The following is a 22,500-nucleotide window of genomic DNA, read 5'->3' as shown; positions in this document are numbered from 1 at the left end:
TAATGGGCTACAAACAAAACACACACACACACACACACACACACACACACACACACACACACACACACACACACACACACACACACACACACACACACACACACACACACACACTAGTGTGTTTAATGGTCTCATCAGGTCAGCTGACTTGTAGCCGTTATATTGTCGGCTAGTTTACTTTAGAATCAAACATCAGATTTTATAAACTACATGTAACTAGTAACTAAAGTAACTAGTAACTAAAGCTGTAACAGATGAATGTAGCGGAGTAACTAAAGTAACTAGTAACTAAAGCTGTAACAGATGAATGTAGGAGATACTAAAGTAACTAGTAACTAAAGTAACTAGTAACTAAAGCTGTAACAGATGAATGTAGGAGTAACTAAAGTAACTAGTAACTAAAGTAACTAGTAACTAAAAGCTGTAACAGATGAATGTAGTGGAGTAACTAAAGTAACTAGTAACTAAAGCTGGAACAGATGAATGTAGAGGAGTAACTAAAGTAACTAGTAACTAAAGCTGGAACAGATGAATGTAGTGGAGTAACTAAAGTAACTAGTAACTAAAGCTGTAACAGATGAATGTACGGATTAACTAAAGTAACTAGTAACTAAAAGCTGGAACAGATGAATGTGGAGTAACTAAAGTAACTAGTAACTAAAGCTGTAACAGATGAATGTAGCGAATAACTAAAGTAACTAGTAACTAAAGCTGGAACAGATGAATGTAGAGGAGTAACTAAAGTAACTAGTAACTAAAGCTGGAACAGATGAATGTAGAGGAGTAACTAAAGTAACTAGTAACTAAAGCTGGAACAGATGAATGTAGGGAGTAACTAAAGTAACTAGTAACTAAAGCTGGAACAGATGGATGTAGTGGAGTAACTAAAGGTAACTAGTAACTAAAGCTGGAACAGATGAGGAGGGAGTTACTAAAGTAACTAGTAACTAAAGCTGGAACAGATGAATGTAGTGGAGTAACTAAAGTAACTAGTAACTAATCGCGGAACAGGTGAATGTAGCAGATAACTAATAACTAAAAGCTGGAACAGATGAATGTAGAGGAGTAACTAAAGTAACTAGTAACTAAAGCTGGAACAGATGAATGTAGTGGAGTAACTAAAGTAACTAGTAACTAAAAGCTGGAACAGATGAATGGATTGGATAACTAAAGTAACTAGTAACTAAAGCTGGAACAGATGAATGTAGAGGAGTAACTAAAGTAACTAGTAACTAAAGCTGTAAAAGATGAATGTAGGGAGTAACTAAAGTAACTAGTAACTAAAGCTGTAACAGATGAATGTAGGAGTAACTAAAGTAACTAGTAACTAAAGCGGAACAGATGAATGTAAGTGGAGTAACTAAAGTAACTAGTAACTAAAGCTGTAACAGATGAATGTAGGAATTAACTAAAGTAACTAGTAACTAAAGCTGTAACAGATGGATGTAGGAGTAACTAAAGTAACTAGTAACTAAAGCTGTAACAGATGAATGTAGTGGAGTAACTAAAGTAACTAGTAACTAAAAGCTGGAACAGATGAATGTAGAGGAGTAACTAAAGTAACTAGTAACTAAAGCTGGAACAGATGAATGTAGAGGAGTAACTAAAGTAACTAGTAACTAAAGCTGGAACAGATGAATGTAGTGGAGTAACTAAAGTAACTAGTAACTAAAGCTGGAACAGATGAATGTAGTGGAGTAACTAAAGTAACTAGTAACTCAAAGCTGGAACAGATGAATGTAGTGGAGTAACTAAAGTAACTAGTAACTAAAGCTGGAACAGATGAATGTAATTAGTAACTAAAGTAACTAGTAACTAAAGTAACTAGTAACAAAGCTGGAACAGGTGAAGTAAGGAGTAACTATAGTAACTAGTAACTAAAGCTGGAACAGATGAATGTAGTTAGTAAGTAAAGTAACTAGTAACTAAAGCTGGAACAGATGAATGTAGTGGAGTAACTAAAGTAACTAGTAACTAAAGCTGGAACAGATGAATGTAGAGGAGTAACTAAAGTAACTAGTAACTAAAGCTGTAAAAGATGAATGGTAGAAGTAACTAAAGTAACTAGTAACTAAAGCTGTAACAGATGAATGTAGTGAGATGAAACTAAAGTAACTAGTAACTAAAGCTGTAACAGATGAATGTAGCGGAGTAACTAAAGTAACTAGTAGCTAAAGCTGTAACAGATGAATGTATGTGAGTTAACTAAAGTAACTAGTAACTAAAGCTGGAACAGATGAATGTAGTGGAGTAACTAAAGTAACTAGTAACTAAAGCTGTAACAGATGAATGTGGCAGTAACTAAAGTAACTAGTAACTAAAGCTGTAACAGATGAATGTAGCGAAGTAACTAAAGTAACTAGTAACTAAAGCTGTAACAGATGAATGTAGCGGAGTAACTAAAGTAACTAGTAACTAAAGCTGTAACAGATGAATGTAGGGAGTAACTAAAGTAACTAGTAACTAAAAGCTGTAACAGATGAATGTAGCGAGTACTAAAGTAACTAGTAACTAAAGCTGTAACAGATGAATGTAGTGTAGTAACTAAAGGAACTAGTAACTAAAGCTGTAACAGATGAATGTAGTGGAGTAACTAAAGTAACTAGTAACTAAAGCTGGAACAGATGAATGTAGTGGAGTAACTAAAGTAACTAAAGCTGTAACAGATGAATGTAGCGGAGTAACTAAAGTAACTAAAGCTGTAACAGATGAATGTAGCGGAGTAACTAAAGTAACTAGTAACTAAAGCTGGAACAGGTGAACGTAGCGGAGTAACTATAGTAACTAGTAACTAAAGCTGGAACAGATGAATGTAGTGGAGTAACTAAAGTAACTAGTAACTAAAGCTGTATCAGATGAATGTAGTGGAGTAACTAAAGTAACTAGTAACTAAAGCTGGAACAGATGAATGTAGCGGAGTAACTAAAGTAACTAGTAACTAAAGCTGTAACAGATGAATGTAGCGGAGTACTAAAGTAACTAGTAACTAAAGCTGTAACAGATGAATGTAGTGTAGTAACTAAAGTAACTAGTAACTAAAGCCGTAACAGATGAATGTAGAGTACCAAAGTAACTAGTAACTAAAGCTGGAACAGATGAATGTAGCGAAGTAACTAAAGTAACTAAAGCTGTAACAGATGAATGTAGCGGAGTAACTAAAGTAACTAGTAACTAAAGCTGGAACAGATGAATGTAGAGGAGTAACTATAGTAACTAGTAACTAAAGCTGTAACAGATGAATGTAGTGGAGTAACTAAAGTAACTAGTAACTAAAGCTGGAACAGATGTAATGCGGAGTAACTAAAGTAACTAGTAACTAAAGGTGAACAGATATGTAAAGCGTGTAACAGATTATTAACTGAGTAACTAAAGCTGTAACGAACAAATGTAGTGGAGTAACTAAAGTAACTAGTAACTAAAGCTGTAACAGATGAATGTAGCGGAGTAACTAAAGTAACTAGTAACTAAAGCTGGAACAGATGAATGTAGCGGAGTAACTAAAGTATCTAGTAACTAAAGGTGGAACAGATGAATGTAGCGGAGTAACTAAAGTAACTAGTAACTAAAGCTGGAACAGATGAATGTAGTGGAGTAACTAAAGTAACTAGTAACTAAAGCTGGAACAGATGAATGTAGTGGAGTAACTAAAGTATCTAGTAACTAAAGCTGGAACAGATGAATGTAGTGGAGTAACTAAAGTAACTAGTAACTAAAGCTGTAGTGGAGTAAAAAGTACAATATTTCTCTCTGAAATGTAGCGCAGTAGAAGTACAAAGTGACATGAAAAGAAAAGAGTCAAGTAAAGTACAAGTACCTCAACATGTGGTACTACAGTACAGTACTGGAGTACATGTAAAGTTAAATGTGAAACTGTGTTTGTGTCAGACAGCTTTAGCATCGGAAGCTAACAGAAGCTAACAGCGAAGAGGGTCACACTAACCTGTCTGTCTGTCGGAGCAACACAACAACAAGCTCCTCTACTCCCGGTGAGTCCCGTTAACCGTAAACACTCCGGCTGTCGGTTCCCGTAGTTAGATGTTGATAAAATGTTGTTTAAAAATGTTAAATCGCGGCTTTAAGCGGAGCTTCTGAGCCTGTTTGCTCCTCTGAGCTAAACTAACTACGGACCGACGCCAGCGACGTCCAGCTGGAGCCGCTGCGTCATGACGTAGTGAAACCTTCCAAAGATCGTCTATGTGAGAAAACAGGATGCATCCTCTGACTAGAAAGGATTTTTATTTGTGTATACATATGTTTTTTGTGTTTTTTTAATGTATTTTATGTTTTATATTAACAATTTATATTCTTTGTATTGATTATTTTTTATATATGTGCTAATGTTGTTTACCTGCATCTTTGTTTATTGCATTTTGCCAATACAAAAATATACAGTAGTATGAAAAAAATGAAAAACAAATACTCTGTTACAATATTCACTGCTTATCATATTTCATTTAAACCCTAACAGTTTATATGATTATATGAATATTTGTTGAGAAAAGAAATTCGAAATATTTTGATAAATTTTTCTACACACACACACACACACACACACACACACACACACACACACACACACACACACACACACACATACACACACACACACACACACACACACACACACACACACACACACACACACACACACACACACACACAAGACACACACAGACACACACAGACACATACACACACACACAAACACACACACACACACACATGGACACACACACACAGAGACAGACAGACAGAGAGAGAGACACACACACACACCTATTGGCGAGATACTGGAAACGTGCGGTAGCTCGCCAGCTACTTGTTGGAGACCCCTGCTCTGATGTATTTATATTTTATAAACCATACTTACTGTTTTTCTTTAATGGAGCAAAGAGTATTTCACATTATTGTACTTTTATAACCTGCATGACAATATACATCTTAAAGTCTCTTACTTTAAATATCAGCATCAACCAAAACATTAAATATGACTGAAATCAGAGTTATGTGCCGATATACGGCGATAAAATGTAGAGAAAAATAGATGAATGAATGAATAACATGTGACATTGTGTGGAGTTTCTTAAATACTCTGAAAATTGCACAGAGTTTGGTTGGAGTGGAGGACAAGTACAAATTAGCGCAATATGGAAATACTCAAGTAAAGTACAAGTACCGTAAAATTTATTTTGTTTATTTCCAGCTTTGGGTTTTGGAAAATCTCTCTTAAAATATAAACTCATCAAAACTTGCCGATTCCTCACCACTACCCCCCCACCCCCCCCCCCACACCACCACCACCTGACAGCCCACCAACCAAACTCTGTACAACTTTCTGAGTATTTAAGGAATTAAATCACAAATCATTTTCTTGATGAACATGTTAGAGATTCATGCTGCGTTTTCACGTGGCCGGCTATTTTCATAAACGGACATTTCAACCTCTCCGTTTTAAAAAAAGTGTTCGTGTACACGTACCCGTGTGTATATATATATATATATATATATATATATATATATATATATATATATATATGCCGTCAATGCAGTCAAGAGCACGCCAGACCTGTAGGTGGCGGTGTAACGAGAAGCTCAAGCCCACGTTAGCCAATCAGAATCCCGACAATAGCAACAACAGCAACCAATCACTTCCTCTCTCTCTCTCGGCTGCCTAAACCTCCATTTGTCTCCGTTTACATGCAAATGTGCAAACGCAGTTTTCCAAAATCTCAAGTTCAAGTTCAAGTTCATTTATTTATATAGCACATTTAAACAGCCGCTAGACAGACCAAAGTGCTTTACAGAGCTAGCATAAAAAAAAACATAAAATAAGCAAGACAGAGCGTAAAACACATAGTAAAAACAACAAGGCTAAGAGCAACCTTAAAACACTGATTCAAATATACAAAAGGACAACTCAAAATAGGAAATCAATATGCTAATGAGAAAAGGTAGGTTTTTACCAACGACTTGAAGATAGCGAGGTCGGGGGCCGTTCTGATCTCTAGAGGCAGGCTGTTCCACAGACGAGGCCCTGCCACCGCAAACACTCACTCCCCTCTCCGCTTTAATCTGGCACGAGGGGCTACCAGCAGAGCCTGGTCGTGTGATCTTAGGCTTCTGGTAGGAGTGTACGGATGAATGAGTTCGGATAGGTAAACGGGAGCTAAGTTATGTAGAGATTTGAAGACAAAGAGCAGGATTTTGAAATCTATTCTCTGTCGAACGGGCAACCAGTGTAGAGATTTGAGGATAGGGGTGATATGGTCATATTTGCGACAGTTAAAAATAAGTCTGGCTGCAGCATTTTGAACTAGCTGAAGACGGGCAATTTGAGAGCCAGATATACCACAATAAAGTGAGTTGCAGTAATCTAGCCGGCACGTGATGAACGCATGAACCGCCATTTCCAGAGTTCTCGCGGTGAGAAAGCCTTTGATTTTAGACAATAGGCGTAGTTGGAAGAAACTGGAGCTGATTACTTATGAAATATGTTTGTCAAATTTTAACGACTGGTCCACAAGAACACCCAGGTTCCGCACTCCTGCAGAATTAAAAGCAGAAAGACTCCCCAAGTCTAGACTTGTAGACTGGGACCTTTCACTCGGGCTAAAAACAATGACCTCAGTCTTATCGTCATTTAAATAGAGGAAATTTTGAGCCAGCCACGCCTTCACCTCCTCTAAGCAAAGCAGGAGAGAGTTTAACGCGGCTGGGTTATTTCTACTGATTGGCATGTAAATTTGAGTGTCATCCGCATAAAAATGAAATGATACATCATATTTCCTTAAAATAGCGCCCAAGGGCAGCATATAAAGAGAAAATAGAGAGGGAGCCAGAATGGAGCCCTGTGGAAGACCACAGGACAGAGGTGCCGTAGAGCTGGAGAAGTTGCCCATCTTTACTGAGAACCTTCTATCAGTAAGGTAAGACTGGAACCAATTCAGAACTGAGGCTTTGAGGCCTACCCAGGTCTCAAGTCTAGCTAACAGAGTAGGGTGGTCAATGGTGTCAAACGCTGTCGAAAGATCTAGGAGAACTAGAACAACAGTATCTCCAGAATCAGTAGAAATGTAAACGTCATTTAGCACTCGCAGGAGAGCGGACTCAGTGCTGTGTGCAGTCCTAAACCCAGATTGAAAAACCTCATAAATACAGTTGTTAGACAAGAAGCGTTGAAGTTGGTCCAACACAATTTTCTCCAACAATTTAGAAACGAAAGGTAAGACTGAAATGGGCCGGTAATTATTTAAAACAAGAGGATCCAGTGAAGGCTTCTTGAGTAGGGGAGTGACCGTAACCACTTTAAAATCGGCTGGAACAGAGCCCGTGTTAAGGCACTTGTTCATGAGAGATACCATGCCTGGACCCATGGAGTCAACGATTAAGTTGAGAAATCTCAGCTGAATGATATCATTAGGGCAAAATGAAGGTTTTAACTTAATGCTCACATCTTTCAGTGTCTGGAGGTTGATAGGCTCAAAAACCTCCCAAACGCCAGCAGCAATGGACATAATTGGGGGGAGAGTTAGACTCGAACGGACACTAAGTCTTAATTTAGTGATTTTGTCAAAATCTCCACTTTGGCTGGAGTTTTTAGAAATAATCGTTTCCTGTGATAAAAACAAGGTTTTCGTGTAAATGAGAGGCCGAACCGCAGGAAAATATCTGCGTCTTCCCTTCGTGTAAACGGGCTTAAGTGTGTTTCCGGATTTATTTTGTAGTACCATGTGTAGTCATGTAATAGTTATGTGTGTGTGTGTGGGGGGGGGGTGTACCATGTGCAAGTCATTGAAAATAAGTTATTTAATGTTGTTCACAGAAAATGAGCCAAGGCCAATGAGTTTGAGTTAGAATGAATATTAAATAGCATCATTTTTCCTTTTAGCAAACATTGAAAATGGGTCCCACAGACCCAAACACCACGCAAGGGTTAATGTTACTTCTTTTAGTGTGTTTTGCGAGCCCTCTGATAGGTCACGCAATTTGCATCAGCTGAAAATATCAAAATTAGTTAAAACACTCGTTATCCAGAGACACGCCCACCAACCACCAAACCAGAGACAACAGAACTCAAAGCTGTTTCACACGGTCAGAGGAAACATGTCCTTCAAACACCATAGCAACACACTGCCCAATATTTAGAGGCTGAACGTGTCCCTGGACAACTGGGGGTCAAAGGTCACTGCCTTGACTTGTTTGACTTGCGATTGGTTGGGCGGAACTTGGATACCCCAACAAATTATTCCAACTCTTTTCTAAAATTCTCCCAACTTTATCGTAATGTGCCGACCTTTTATTCTCCAAATATTCCAAGTTTCTTTTTTCGGTTTTGATTCCAAATTCACGAAGTGGCAGCACCCGGATTTTGGCTTTTACTTTGTACAGCGGGAGGAAGTTGTGACACATCGGCCATCTTAAAATACAGTCTACATGCCTCAGACTTTAGAAAGAAACTTTATTCGTCACATACAACTTGGTGAAGACCAATATAATAGAAATACCAATAGAAAGTTTAAATGAAAATGTAAAAAGGTCCCTGGACAAGGGCAATGTCGTGGGAGCTGTATTTATTGATCTTAAAAAGGCATTCGATACGGTCAATCATAGTCTGCTTTTATCTAAAATGTTAAATTTTAATTTCTCAAATGAGGCAGTGTTGTGATTTAAAAGGTAGATTTAATATTAATATACAAAATAAAGAAATTAATCCAGTTACAGAATTTAAATATCTAGGATTGGTTTTAGATCCTCAACTAAAATTTGACAAGCACATAAAGAAAATCTTAAAAACAATACAAAGTAATCTCAACTGTTTCAAACTAATCAGAAGCTACATCCCAAAACAGGCTGCCCTGCTATACATGCATGCTATGATTTTTTCTCATATTTCGTACTGCATGACAGCATGGGCACAAGCCGCTCCCACTACAACCAAATGCATAGGTTCCGTATACAACAGAGCTATAAAAATTATGGATAAAAAACCAATACGTTACCATCACTGTACCATCATTAAGAAATATAATTTAATGAATTTTGAGAGCTTTAGTAATTTTTGTTTTCTTAAATTAATTCATAAGTTCATTAATCATTTAGCACCTGAGCCACTAAGTTCATTTGTTGAGAGACTGAGCAGCACCAGAGTCACCAGAAGTTCCACAAATCACGACTGCAAAATACGATACTGCAGGACCAGCTTTGGTCAGACGAGCTTCTCTGTGAAGAGCTTTAAACTTTGGAACTCATTACCATCTGACATCAAGACTGTAACTGACTTTAAAGTGTTTACTTTCAAGCTCAAAAACTGGTTAAAAACAAACCAAAAGTGTACTCATTTTTAATTATTGTATGTAGGTAAGAATTGTAAAATGATATGCATGTTTTTATCATGTTCATATTATTTGTATTAGGACTGGAGTTGTTTATTTATTATGTTTATTTTGAATTGAGATAGTTAAGTATGTACATTTTATTGTGTATAAAAGCCCAACCAGGGACTGGAGTTGAAAATTAGCATCTGCTATAAACTTTTTATGCAGCACTTCAGTGACAAGCTTTGTTTTGACACTATGTCTGTCTGCATTGTCCCTGTCAAATAAATAAATAAATGAAATGAAAATATCTGCATTCAACCCATCCTAAGAGCCTGGGGAGCAACTTGGGGGTTCAGCATCTGGGACAAGGACCCTTGACTCTCAAGGTGTTCTTGCGCGAGACATTGAACCCAAAGTTGACAGAAGATGGCGGGGATCAAACCTCCAATCTTGTGGTTGAGGGACGACCCGCTCTTCTTTTTGAGCCACAGCAGTTTCATCAAACGTGTACGGATACAAACAGACACAAACGCCAACAAACTGAAGATTAACCCTTTATTTATGAGTCAAAAACAACTAGTACAACAAGGTCCACTGAGGACTTTCTGTGGATGTTTCACATTTAAAAGAACATTTGATATGCTAACATTTCCAAGAATCATCTACAGATCTATTAAAGATATATTTTAGAGGATCTCCTGTTGATTGGAGGATCCACCAGATATCTACTGGGGATCCACCAGAGATGTGTTGGGGATCCACCAAAGATCTACTGGGGATCCACCAGAGATGTGTTGGGGATCCACCAAAGATCTACTGGGGATCCACCAAAGATTTATTGGGGATCCACAAAAGATCTACTGGGGATCCACCAGAGATTTGTTGGGGATCCACAGCAGATTTACAGTCTTTGGGTAATCTTCAGTAAATCTGTGGTGGATCCCCAGTAGATCTGCGGTAGATTTTCCTTAGGGCAAAGTCTCCATGTTGACGTTGGTCAGTTTGAGGTCGCAGTAGATGTTGAGCGAGTTGATGGATTTAAGGTTGGTGACGCGGTGTTGGAACGCCAGCACGTGAGTGTTGTTGACGGCCACCTTAAACTCTTTGTTGGTGCACAAGATCTTCATCTGCAACAAAAATCAACACAAACTTTTTCAGACCAAAGCATTGCAAGGAGCTGCAAGCCTAGGGCGTACTCACACTGGCCAAGTTGCCTTGCACCGTGCACAAGCACGATTGCCCCACCCCCCGACCTGCACTCGTATTTAAAAACATTCGGGGCCAGAGTAAGCCCACGTTGTTACATTGCGGGACTCGCCAACTGCAATTCCAGTTTATCTGTAAGGTAAGAACCAGACCCGGGCATGTTTATCCGTGCCCTGGCACACCTCTTTCAAGTGGACCTGGGTGCGGTTTAGCGTACCGGGACCGGGCATGGCACGGAGCAAACACACTAGTCAAACGTACCCGACTTTGGTGGCAAACGTGCTCAGGCACGGTTTAACCGGGCCAAGTGTGAGTACGCCCTTACAATTGTCTCATCCAAAATCTTTAGTCTGAACTGGGCTTTAGTCTAAATACTGTCTTTTTCAGAATAATGACAAAAATGTGAATGTGCATCTAAACGTAGTCATTGTTATCGTTAGAAAATGAACAACAACCGAACAAGGACTTTAGTCATCCCTCACATTCAAAAAGATTGCTCATTATTAAACAAAAACCATGAGTATTCTTAGTGTGAATTAAATATCGGACCTCGAATGGCTGTCCCTGGACGAAGGGGAAGTTCTGCAGATCTCGCTCCTCTTTGCCCCACTTGGTGGCGATGCAGCTGTTCCTGACGATCACCTTCTTGCCGCCCTCATTGAAGCGAGGGTTAAAGTGGAAGGCCAGGTCCTGACCTGCGAACATGTCCACTGTGATCCTGAAAACAACAGACATCATCACACCATTGACTGAATTCCCAAAGACTCGTTTACTGTAGTATATTATGCGACAGTTCATGCATTCATTGTTTATGTTGAAGTGTTTGTACTGACTTTTCAGCGTTGGGGTTCACGATCCCAGCGATGGTGATGAGCAGTTTGTCATAAACTCCATTGGGAAGAATTTGTTTGTAAGGGACCGCCTGTCAACAGGAAACAGCTGTTAACTCCACCTATCCAAAAATCCATCCAACTATCCATTCATCCAACAGTCCATTGTGAGGGAAGTTGTCTTTAATCATGCTGTATTTCATTTACATGACATTACAATGTTTTCTAAATTGATCTTGACTTGATTGCATAATATGCTAAGGTGTGGTTGCCTGACTGGATGTCATATTAGATTCTAACCTCTGGCTGGTGAGCCCTTAGTCTTGAAAACAAAGGATATACAATACACTAACTGAAAGAAACTACCCTGACCAGAGGGAGAGGACCAAGCCCAGGTATAAAGAGAGAGAGAGAGAGAGAGAGAGAGAGAGAGAGAGAGAGAGAGAGAGAGAGAGAGAGAGACAGCCGCTTCCCATCGGAGTGCATATTACAAACTACCTTTGTCTTGTGTACCATGCTCTGAGCATTAAAAGAGGGATACTGTAAGAGATTTTTGTCCCGTTTGTTGTAGTCAAGTGGGATTACAAAATTGCACGACCCCATCCATCCATCCATCCATCTATGCATTACCAATTCAATTTAGTATTATGTATAGTGTCAAATCCTAACAGAAGTTATCTCGGGACACTTTACAGATCTAGACCACCCTCCAACATTTGCAAGCATTCGTTGCGACAGCAGCAAAGAAAAAATTTTAAAATAAAACTCTTAACAGGCAGAAACCTGGTTCTTGGTTGGGGGCCATTTGCCTCGAGCAGTTGTGTTGAGGGAGAGAGACACAGAGATACTGAAAGATACAGAGAGAGATCAATCCATTCAACAATCCATAAATCCATCCATGTCTCACCAGACTTTGTTGGGGGGCAACAGCAGGGACAGGTCCAGGTCCAGGTCCTCCAGGACCGGGCCAGCTGGGGTTAGCAGGTGGTTGACCTCCAGGTCCACCGGGCCAGGCAGGGTTGGCAGGTGGTTGACCTCCAGGTCCACCGGGCCAGGCAGGGTTAGCAGGTGGTTGACCGCCAGGTCCACCGGGCCAGCTGGGGTTAGCAGGTGGTTGACCTCCAGGTCCTGCAGGCCAGGCAGGGTTGGCAGGTGGTTGACCTCCAGGTCCTGCAGGCCAGGCAGGGTTGGCAGGTGGTTGACCTCCAGGTCCACCGGGCCAGGCAGGGTTAGCAGATGGTTGACCTCCAGGTCCTGCAGGCCAGGCAGGGTTGGCAGGTGGTTGACCTCCAGGTCCTCCAGGCCAGGCAGGGTTAGCAGCAGGCTGACCTGAACAAACAATCAAATTTTCTTTTCATTTGACCCCATTTATGCCGTCACTGTTTTTCATTGTTGACCGACTTCTCGGTTTTATTAATGTGTTTGCTTTAATGTTTTTGGTATCTCCTGGTAAACTCTTTTATTATACATCCAGCAGAGACTGCGAAACTCTTTTTGGTTTGAGTCTGACTAATTTATATACATCAGGTTCAGGTAACATCCTACAGATTTGTTCTGAAGACTAAAAGGGCACTCTTACAGCGAAGACCTCCATCAAGGCATGCCCCATCTCACAATGTCAATGATTAGTTATTGATTAATGATTCATGATGACAATCATACCTGGCCAGGTGGGATCGGCAGGTTGTCCAGGCCAGGGACCTGCTTGGGTGTTGGGGGCAGCAGAGGGCCACCCTTCACCAAGAGCGTCTTCCAGCTGCAGAGAAAGAAGTAAAGAAGTGAGAAACTTGACTGGAGGCAGTTTCTCTAACATCCACCAGATGCTGCCACCAGAAGTGTTTGTTTGACCCATCCACCACCCCAACCTGCCTCCCAACCCCTTCTCCTTCGACACCTTACTTCCTACGTGGTAACAATTACAGGAGGCCACTAGAGGCGCCGTCACTATAAATGTAAATGAGTCGTATTTGCTGCTCGAACAAACAATGTTATAGGAGTGTTTTTTCAGGGGAGGACAGTCTTGAAACAACAAACTTAACTCTTAGGTTGCTTTCACACCTGAGCAGTTTGGTCTGTTTTAACTGAACCCTGGAGTGTCTGGTTGGTTTGGGCTGGTGTAGCTCATCCAATCTCTGGTGTAGACCAAACAACCAAACTCTGGTAAGCTTGAAAACGGGGGTCTCAAGTCTGTCCTACCCGATTCTGGTCCATTAGCCTAGTCCTACCAGACTCTGGTACACTAGCCTGGTCCTACCAGACTCTGGTACCCTAGCCTGGTCCTACCAGACTCTGGTCCATTAGCCTGGTCCTACCAGACTCTGGTCCATTAGCCTGGTCCTACCAGACTCTGGTACCCTAGCCTGGTCCTACCAGACTCTGGTACACTAGCCTGGTCCTACCAGACTCTGGTACCCTAGCCTGGTCCTACCAGACTCTGGTACCCTAGCCTGGTCCTACCAGACTCTGGTACACTAGCCTGGTCCTACCAGACTCTGGTACACTAGCCTGGTTCTACCAGACTCTGGTACATTTCATTTGTACAGAGAGTCTGGCCTCTCTCCATTGACAAGTGTTAACTTCCTTGAAGGCGGGTACTCTGTTGAAGTTTAAAACTATTGGATCTGCCCAGAGCCACTCTGGATCTGCCAGAACCAATCGCTAACGTTTAGTCGTGACGTCGGCTTAGCATCGCTAGCAGTAGCCTTAGCATCGCTAGCGTTAGCCTTAGCCAACTCCTTCACCACTAACTGAGCGAGCTGAAAAAATCAAACTGTTCCCGAACCCCGTGGGGAGGAGGGCCACCACATCATGGCCCCCAACACAACTCAGCAAAGACTGGTCTTGCTCCGGCTTTAACTTCTGGATATTCGGCAGCGTTAACACAACGGACCGAATGGCTTCGCTCGCATCTTTCTCCGCCGCCATTACAGAACTACAACTCAAACTACCCCACGACCTCAACGTCATCGTCCTCAGCCACTCCCTCTCTTCACTGATTGGACCGCCAAATATTTGACCGGAGAAAACCCAGGAATATACCGCGAACCCAGACGGAGTACTGAAGGGAAATGAAAATTGGGCAGAAGTACGTAGGAGGGCCGAGCCAGGCTACTAGTTCGGGTCACTTTATGTGGGAATGCAATTTGACCCAAATACAGCACATGAACCAAAAACAGCATCTACTAGCCTGCAGCTCAAACTTTGCACATAACTCAAACTTATGATTTAACTTATTGGTTCCCAACCTTTCTGGTCTGAGGTCCCCCCCCAACAGACCCTTAATTCCCAATGTTTTCACAATCTAACACTATATAAAAGTTGATGTTAATATATAATTTTATTAAAACTGAACTGTGAATATTTAGCTTGGTTTGGTCATAAATCGTACTTCTATTTGGGACTGAAGCTGTTGTTTCAACCGTGTATCCACTACTTTAACTAATTCAAGTTTGTTTACAATGTTTCATGGTGACAAAGTGCAGTATGAACACAAACCCAACCAAATTAAAGCGACCTAAAATTACACAAATGTGCAACATAGTCTGAGTCTGATAAATACTGAAACCTAAATCTGTTCCTCAGCGTGTGTGTTTGTGTGGTTCAGGGTGTATTGTGTGTGTGTGTACCTTGCACTCGAAAGCATGTGTGTGTCTGTATGTGTGTCTGTGTTTCAGGGAGTGTGTGTCTGTGTGTATGTCTATGTGTCTGCATCTGTGTATCTGTGTGTTTTAGGGTGTGTGTGTGTCTCTGTATTTCTATGTGTGTGTGTACCTTGCACTCGAAAGCATGTGTGTGTCTGTATGTGTGTCTGTATCTGTGTGTTTTAGGGTGTGTGTGTTTCAGGGAGTGTGTGTCTCTGTATTTCTATGTGTGTGCGTCTGTTTCAGGGTGTGTGTCTGTGTGTCTATGTGTGTGTGGGTCTCTGTGTGTCTCAGAGTGTGTGTTTCAGGGTGTGTGTATGTGTGTCTATGTGTGTGTGGGTCTCTGTGTGTCTCAGAGTGTGTGTCTGTGTGTCTATGTGTGTGTGGGTCTCTGTGTGTCTCAGAGTGTGTGTCTATGTGTGTGTGGGTCTCTGTGTGTCTCAGAGTGTGCGTTTCAGGGTGTGTGTATGACGGACTCGTCAGGAATGTTCTGTATGAAGGTGTTGGTTTAAGAGATGAATCATTGATGAATACCACCCTTCAGACATTCATAATCCACACACACAGCAAACACTCCGCTACACACTTTGCTACAGCTTTTGTATTTATAATCTCAAGAGATTTTATAACTTCACGTACTTATGTAACAGATAATGTGAAACCTCAGCTTTTACGTCCGTCATCAGCCTTAAGGGGTTCTGAATCACGTCTGGCTCGCTCTTCATCATCCCGAGTGTTAAACAGATAATCAGTTACTGCTAAAAACAGCTAAAAACTGAAGTATAAATCAGCAGATTCTCAGTTAAGACTTATCTTCAGCCACAGTGTAGAATGACAGAAGTGAGTATTCAACAAAGCTGTGCTTGCTTGCTATCTATCTATCTATCTATCTCTGTATCTCTCTATCTATCTATCCATCCTGCCACAGTGGCTCCTCCCCTTCTTGCCAGCAGCCAATGAGAGAGAGGAAACAGAGTCAGCAGACAGATCAACACAGCAGCAGAAACACTAGCTGTGTGTGTGTGTATGTCTCTGTGTGTGTGTGTCTCTGTGTGTGTGTGTGTCTCTGTGTGTGTCTGTGTGTGTGTGTGTGTGTGTGTGTCTGTGTGTGTGTGTCTGTGTGTGTGTGTGTCTGTGTGTCTGTGTGTGTCTCTGTGTGTGTGTGTCTGTGTGTCTTTGTGTGTGTGTCTGTGTGTCTGTGTGTGTGTGTGTGTGTCTGTCTCTGTCTGTGTGTCTCTGTGTGTGTGTGTGTCTCTGTGTGTGTGTGTGTGTGTGTGTGTGTCTGTCTCTGTGTGTGTGTGTGTCTCTGTGTTTGTGTCTCTGTGTGTCTGTTTCTGTGTTTGTGTCTCTGTGTGTGTGTGTCTCTGTGTGTGTGTGTCTCTCTCTGACTTCTGTGTTTTTAAAGGTTAGAAACTACCTGATCTTAGTTTCGTGTTCAAATGAAATCAAAACTCCCCCGTTACCAGATGAGTTTAATACAGACGATGCATCTCAAGTATAAACCTCACGGTGACAAACATTAAAACAGATTCACGTTGAGTTAAAGCTGAGACTCAGACTCACGTTCATGCTGCCGGTCTGGGATCTGAAACAGAAGAAGAAGGAGAGTCAGAGGGTGTGGAGGGCGAGTCCTGACCTGAACTAGAAAAACCTGAAACTAGAAATCTCTCTCTGCACAATTTTCACACACACACACACACGCTGCAAAACCCTCCCAACATGTTTGTGAAATGTTGCTATTTAAACAGTATTTATATATAAATACAGTCCATATCATTAATATTCAACATTTCATTGCTTTGTGTGTCTGTATGAACTCCTAACACACACACACACACACACACACACACACACACACACACACACACACACACACACACACACACACACACACACACACACACACACACACACACACACACACACACACACACTCTTCCAGAACCATGCATTGTACCCCCAAAATACAGGGCTAACTAATCAGCTATCTGTCCTACAAAAACATCCTGCATGTGTGATGTTATACCAAACTGAAGACATGATATATAATCTGCAGACAAGTCCAAACTAAACAGATAAAACATCTCAACAAGCCCAGACTCTCTCCCTTTGACGCCACCATAGGAAACAGGTGTTCATGTCCTGGAAGAAGTTAAGGAAAAACACAAGACTTTCACCCAGGAAACAGGTTAAGTTTAGACATGTAACTGTCTTGTGTTTTCTCCTTAACTTCTTCAGGACATGAACACCGGTTTCCTGGGTGAAAGTCTTGTGTTTTAGGAGTCAAACATCCACATTGGGTCAACACTACCAACCCTGCCTTTAATCATTTTAACTCAGAAAAATATTACCTGAATGAGTACTTCTTTCCAGGTAGAGTACTACTTTACTGTGTGGAAGGGATCTTTCTCACAGCAGACATGTTGAGTTGTCATACTAGGAAAAGCTGAAATTGATCACCTTAACGAGGGCTCAGTGAGCTCTTTCAGTGAGTCAGCATGCCCAATACCAGGACCTCTCCTAAGTGGGATGCAGCCATCAGTAATGGTTTAATACCAGGACCTCTCCTAAGTGGGATGCAGCCATCAGTAATGGTTTAATACCAGGACCTCTCCTAAGTGGAATGCATCCATCAGTAATGGTTTAATACCAGGACCTCTCCTAAGTGGAATGCAGCCATCAGTAATGGTTTAATACCAGGGTCTCTCCTAAGTGGAATGCAGCCATCAGTAATGGTTTAATACCAGGACCTCTCCTAAGTGGAATGCAGCCATCAGTAATGGTTTAATACCAGGGTCTCTCAAAGTGGAATGCAGCCATCAGTACTGGTTTAATACCAGGACCTCTCCTAAGTGGAATGCAGCCATCAGTAATGGTTTAATACCAGGGTCTCTCCTAAGTGGAATGCAGCCATCAGTAATGGTTTAATAACCAGGACCTCTCCTAAGTGGAATGCAGCCATCAGTAATGGTTTAATACCAGGACCTCTCCTAAGTGGAATACAGCCATCAGTAATGGTTTAATACCAGGGTCTCTCCTAAGTGGAATGCAGCCATCAGTAATGGTTTAATACCAGGAGTCTCTCTAAAGTGGAATGCAGCCATCAGTAATGGTTTAATACCAGGACCTCTCCTAAGTGGAATGCAGCCATCAGTAATGGTTTAATACCAGGGTCTCTCCTAAGTGGAATGCAGCCATCAGTAATGGTTTAATACCAGGACCTCTCCTAAGTGGAATGCAGCCATCAGTAATGGTTTAATACCAGGGTCTCTCCTAAAGTGGAATGCAGCCATCAGTAATGGTTTAATACCAGGGTCTCTCCTAAGTGGAATGCATCCATCAGTACTGGTTTAATACCAGGGTCTCTCCTAAGTGGAATGCAGCCATCAGTAATGGTTTAATACCAGGGTCTCTCTCCTAAGTGGAATGCATCCATCAGTACTGGTTTAATACCAGGGTCTCTCCTAAGTGGAATGCAGCCATCAGTAATGGTTTAATACCAGGACCTCTCCTAAGTGGAATGCAGCCATCAGTAATGGTTTAATACCAGGGTCTCTCCTAAGTGGAATGCAGCCATCAGTAATGGTTTAATACCAGGGTCTCTCCTAAGTGGAATGCAGCCATCAGTACTGGTTTAATACCAGGGTCTCTCCTAAGTGGAATGCATCCATCAGTACTGGTTTAATACCAGGACCTCTCCTAAGTGGAATGCAGCCATCAGTAATGGTTTAATACCAGGGCGTCTCCCTAAGTGGAATGCAGCCATCAGTAATGGTTTAATAGGACCCACTCTCCTAAGTGGAATGCAGCCATCAGTAATGGTTTAATACCAGGGTCTCTCCTAAGTGGAATGCATCCATCAGTACTGGTTTAATACCAGGGTCTCTCCTAAGTGGAATGCAGCCATCAGTAATGGTTTAATACCAGGACCTCTCCTAAGTGGAATGCAGCCATCAGTAATGGTTTAATACCAGGGTCTCTCTAAGTGGAATGCACCATCAGTAATGGTTTAATACCAGGGTCTCCTAAGTGGAATGCAGCCATCAGTAATGGTTTAATACCAGGTCTCTCCTAAAGTGGAATGCACCATCAGTAATGGTTTAATACCAGGGCTCTCCTAAGTGGAATGCAGCCATCAGTAATGGTTTAATACCAGGGTCTCTCCTAAGTTGAATGCAGCCATCAGTACTGGTTTAATACCAGGGTCTCTCCTAAGTGGAATGCATCCATCAGTAATGGTTTAATACCAGGACCTCTCCTAAGTGGAATGCAGCCATCAGTAATGGTTTAATACCAGGGTCTCTCCTAAGTGGAATGCAGCCATCAGTAATGGTTTAATACCAGGGTCTCTCCTAAGTGGAATGCAGCCATCAGTACTGGTTTAATACCAGGACCTCTCCTAAGTGGAATGCAGCCATCAGTACTGGTTTAATACCAGGGTCTCTCCTAAGTGGAATGCAGCCATCAGTAATGGTTTAATACCAGGGTCTCTCCTAAGTGGAATGCAGCCATCAGTAATGGTTTAATACCAGGGTCTCTCCTAAGTGGAATGCAGCCATCAGTAATGGTTTAATACCAGGACCTCTCCTAAGTGGAATGCAGCCATCAGTACTGGTTTAATACCAGGACCTCTCCTAAGTGGAATGCAGCCATCAGTAATGGTTTAATACCAGGGTCTCTCCTAAGTGGAATGCAGCCATCAGTAATGGTTTAATACCAGGGTCTCTCCTAAGTGGAATGCAGCCATCAGTACTGGTTTAATACCAGGACCTCTCCTAAGTGGAATGCAGCCATCAGTAATGGTTTAATACACCAGTGCTGTTCCTACTATGACATGTCAACATGTCTGCTGTGAAAAAGGTCTATTAGGAGAGGTGTCAAGTAACCTAAACACACACATAAACACACAAACACACAAAAACATACACATAAACACACACAAACACACACACACATACACAGACATAAACACACACACAAACATACACACATAAACACACACACACACACACACACACATAAACAGACACACATAAACACACAAAGACACACACACAGACACACATAATCACAGAGACACACACACACAGACATACATAAACACACACACATACACAGACGCACACAGACACACAAACACACACAGACACACAGACACAGACACACACAAACAGACACACACACACAGACACACACACACACACATACACACACACACACACACACACACACACATAAACACACACACAAACACACAGACACACATGCACAAACAGACACAGAAACAGACACACAAACACACACACACACACACAAACACACACACACACACACACACACAACACAAACAGACACACACAGACACACACATAAACACACATAAACACACATAAACACACATAAACACACAAAAACATACACATAAACACACACAAACACACACACACATACACAGACATAAACACACACACAAACACACACACACACACACATACACAGACACACACGCACACACACACACACAGACACACATAAACACACAAACACACAAAGACACACACACACACACACACACACACACACACACACACACACACACACACAGACACACAACTTCTACAGAAGTCTTTTTGAACACTAGTATCTATACTTCTACCTGAGTAATGAATGTGAATACTTTTGACACCTCTGTGTATTAGTAGTTTTACTGCAGTAAAGTATGCAAATACTTCCTGTGTGTGTTTGCATTTGCATTGGTGTAAACACACACACACACACAAACACACACAAACACACACAAACACACACACAGACACACTCAGCCTCCGGCAGGAACAACACACCACAGTCAGCTGACTCTCTCTCTGCTAAACATATTATATTAATAATGACATCACATGCTGTGAGACACTCTCCTGTCTCTGTGTTTTCACTCTGGGTGTGAATAAAGTTTGGATTGAAGTCACACATTTAAAGTCTCACACACAGTCCTGAACAATAATAAGGAACCAGAGTGAACTTTAGAGACACGCACGTACAAACAGTTTGAGGTTTCACATCAACAGCTGATCCGACAGACCGAGAGAGAGGAGAGAGAGAGAGTTTGGGAATAAGGAACATGGAACTACGCAGACAATAACAAGTTTCAGGTTTCAGATGTACTTCCTGTTTGTAATTCAGCAGCTGATCCCAAAAAATGAAGAAGTGAGAGAAGTAAAGAGTGAGACTTGGACGTACCTGAGTTTACCTGAGAGAGAGAGAGAGCTGCAGACACACACTGACTCTCTGGGGAAACACACGGAGAGTTTTAAATCGTGCAGAGCCTCGCCCTGTTTACACACACACACACAACACACACACACACACACACACACACACACACACACACACACATACACACACAGACCACACACATACACAACACACACAGACCACACACACACACACACACACACACACACAGACACACGGCCACACACACACACACACACCACACACACACACACACACACATACACACACACACACACACACACACACACACAGACCACACAACAACACACACACACACACACAGAGTACACACACACACACACACACACACACACATATACCATACACACATACAGAGACACACACACACACACACACACACACACACACACACTGTTTTGTGGATGTAACGCCGCTTGCTGTAGGCTTTTTTGGACGTGGGTGTTTGTTCCCGCTGGCTGGGGAGATCAAAGTGGGTTGATTGAGGGGATTTTGGTTATTGTTTTTGGATCTGTGTTGCCATGGAGCCTAGACGGGTTGGGTCGATCCGGCCACGGGTGTTTGGGTTCGTGTGTGTGCTGTTGTGTGTGTCGGGGGGTGTGTGTGTGTGTGTGTAGGAAGGGGGTGTGTGTGTGTGTGTGTGGTGTGTGTGTGTGTGTAGGTGTGGTGTGGGTGTGTGGAGTTTGTGTGTGCGTGTGTGTGTGTGTGACTGTGTGTGTGTGTGTGTGTGTGTGTGTGTGTGTGTGGTGTGTGTGTGTTGGTGTGGGGGGAGGGAGAGTGAGAGGAGAGAGAGAGAGGAGAGAGAGAGAGAGAGGAAGGAGGAGAGAGAGAGGAGAGAGAGAGAGAGAGAGAGAGAGAGAGGGGGAGGAGGGGGGGGGGGGGGCTGTGTGGTGTGTGTGTGTGGTGATGTGTTGATGGTGTGTGTGGTGTGTGGTTGGGGTGTGTGTGTGTGTGTGTTTGTGATGATGATTGATGATGATTGATGATGGGGATGATGATGATGATGATGATGTGTGATGATGATGATGAGATATGATGATGAGGTGATGATGAGAGATGATGTATGGGATGATGATGTGTGATGATGATGATGTGATAGGTGATGAGATTGTGGGATGAGATGGTGATTTGATGAGATGGAAGAGATGAGTAAGATGAGAGAAGATGGTGAGATGATGTTGGAGTGTGGGAGATGTATGATGATGGATGATGAGAGATGAGATGATATGATGA

The 22,500-nt window shown here is 42.0% G+C and overlaps 2 protein-coding genes across 3 annotated transcripts in view; both read right to left on the bottom strand.

Moving 5' to 3' along the window:
- fbxo34 (F-box protein 34) overlaps positions 1-4,152 on the bottom strand; it is a 13,731-nt gene extending 9,579 nt beyond the window's left edge. The window contains exon 1 of the mRNA XM_039785465.1: positions 3,941-4,152. The gene's annotated coding sequence lies outside the window, so the exon portion shown is untranslated. The remainder of the gene's footprint in view (positions 1-3,940) is intronic.
- A 5,706-nt stretch (positions 4,153-9,858) lies between these two features.
- lgals3b (lectin, galactoside binding soluble 3b) lies at positions 9,859-21,351 on the bottom strand. 2 transcript variants are annotated; one of them, XM_039787035.1, is made up of 7 exons: positions 21,232-21,351; positions 16,558-16,579; positions 13,016-13,109; positions 12,261-12,682; positions 11,357-11,445; positions 11,073-11,241; positions 9,859-10,444 (listed from the first exon to the last, which is right to left on the bottom strand). In XM_039787035.1, exons 2-7 carry the CDS (start codon positions 16,561-16,563, stop codon positions 10,286-10,288), a joined length of 939 nt encoding a protein of 312 aa, XP_039642969.1. In that variant the 5' UTR covers positions 16,564-16,579; positions 21,232-21,351; the 3' UTR covers positions 9,859-10,285. The 2 variants fall into 2 exon arrangements, with proteins under 2 accessions (XP_039642969.1, XP_039642970.1); XM_039787036.1 differs by lacking the exon at positions 21,232-21,351 and adding an exon at positions 17,346-17,407.
- Positions 21,352-22,500: the final 1,149 nt, after the last annotated feature.

The sequence above is a fragment of the Perca fluviatilis genome, chromosome 20 (genome assembly GCF_010015445.1).
Source record: "Perca fluviatilis chromosome 20, GENO_Pfluv_1.0, whole genome shotgun sequence".
NCBI classification, from domain to species: Eukaryota; Metazoa; Chordata; class Actinopteri; order Perciformes; family Percidae; genus Perca; species Perca fluviatilis.
Note: the sequence above shows the minus strand (reverse complement) of the source record. Positions and strands in the feature narration are given on the sequence as shown.

Coding starts and splice junctions, on each gene's coding strand:
- lgals3b (XM_039787035.1), bottom strand. Junction 12,683..13,015: donor TGCCGATCCCACCTGGCCAG/GTATGATTGTCA, acceptor TTGTTTGTTCAG/GTCAGCCTGCTGCTAACCCT. Junction 10,445..11,072: donor TCCAGGGACAGCCATTCGAG/GTCCGATATTTA, acceptor TTTTTGTTGCAG/ATGAAGATCTTGTGCACCAA.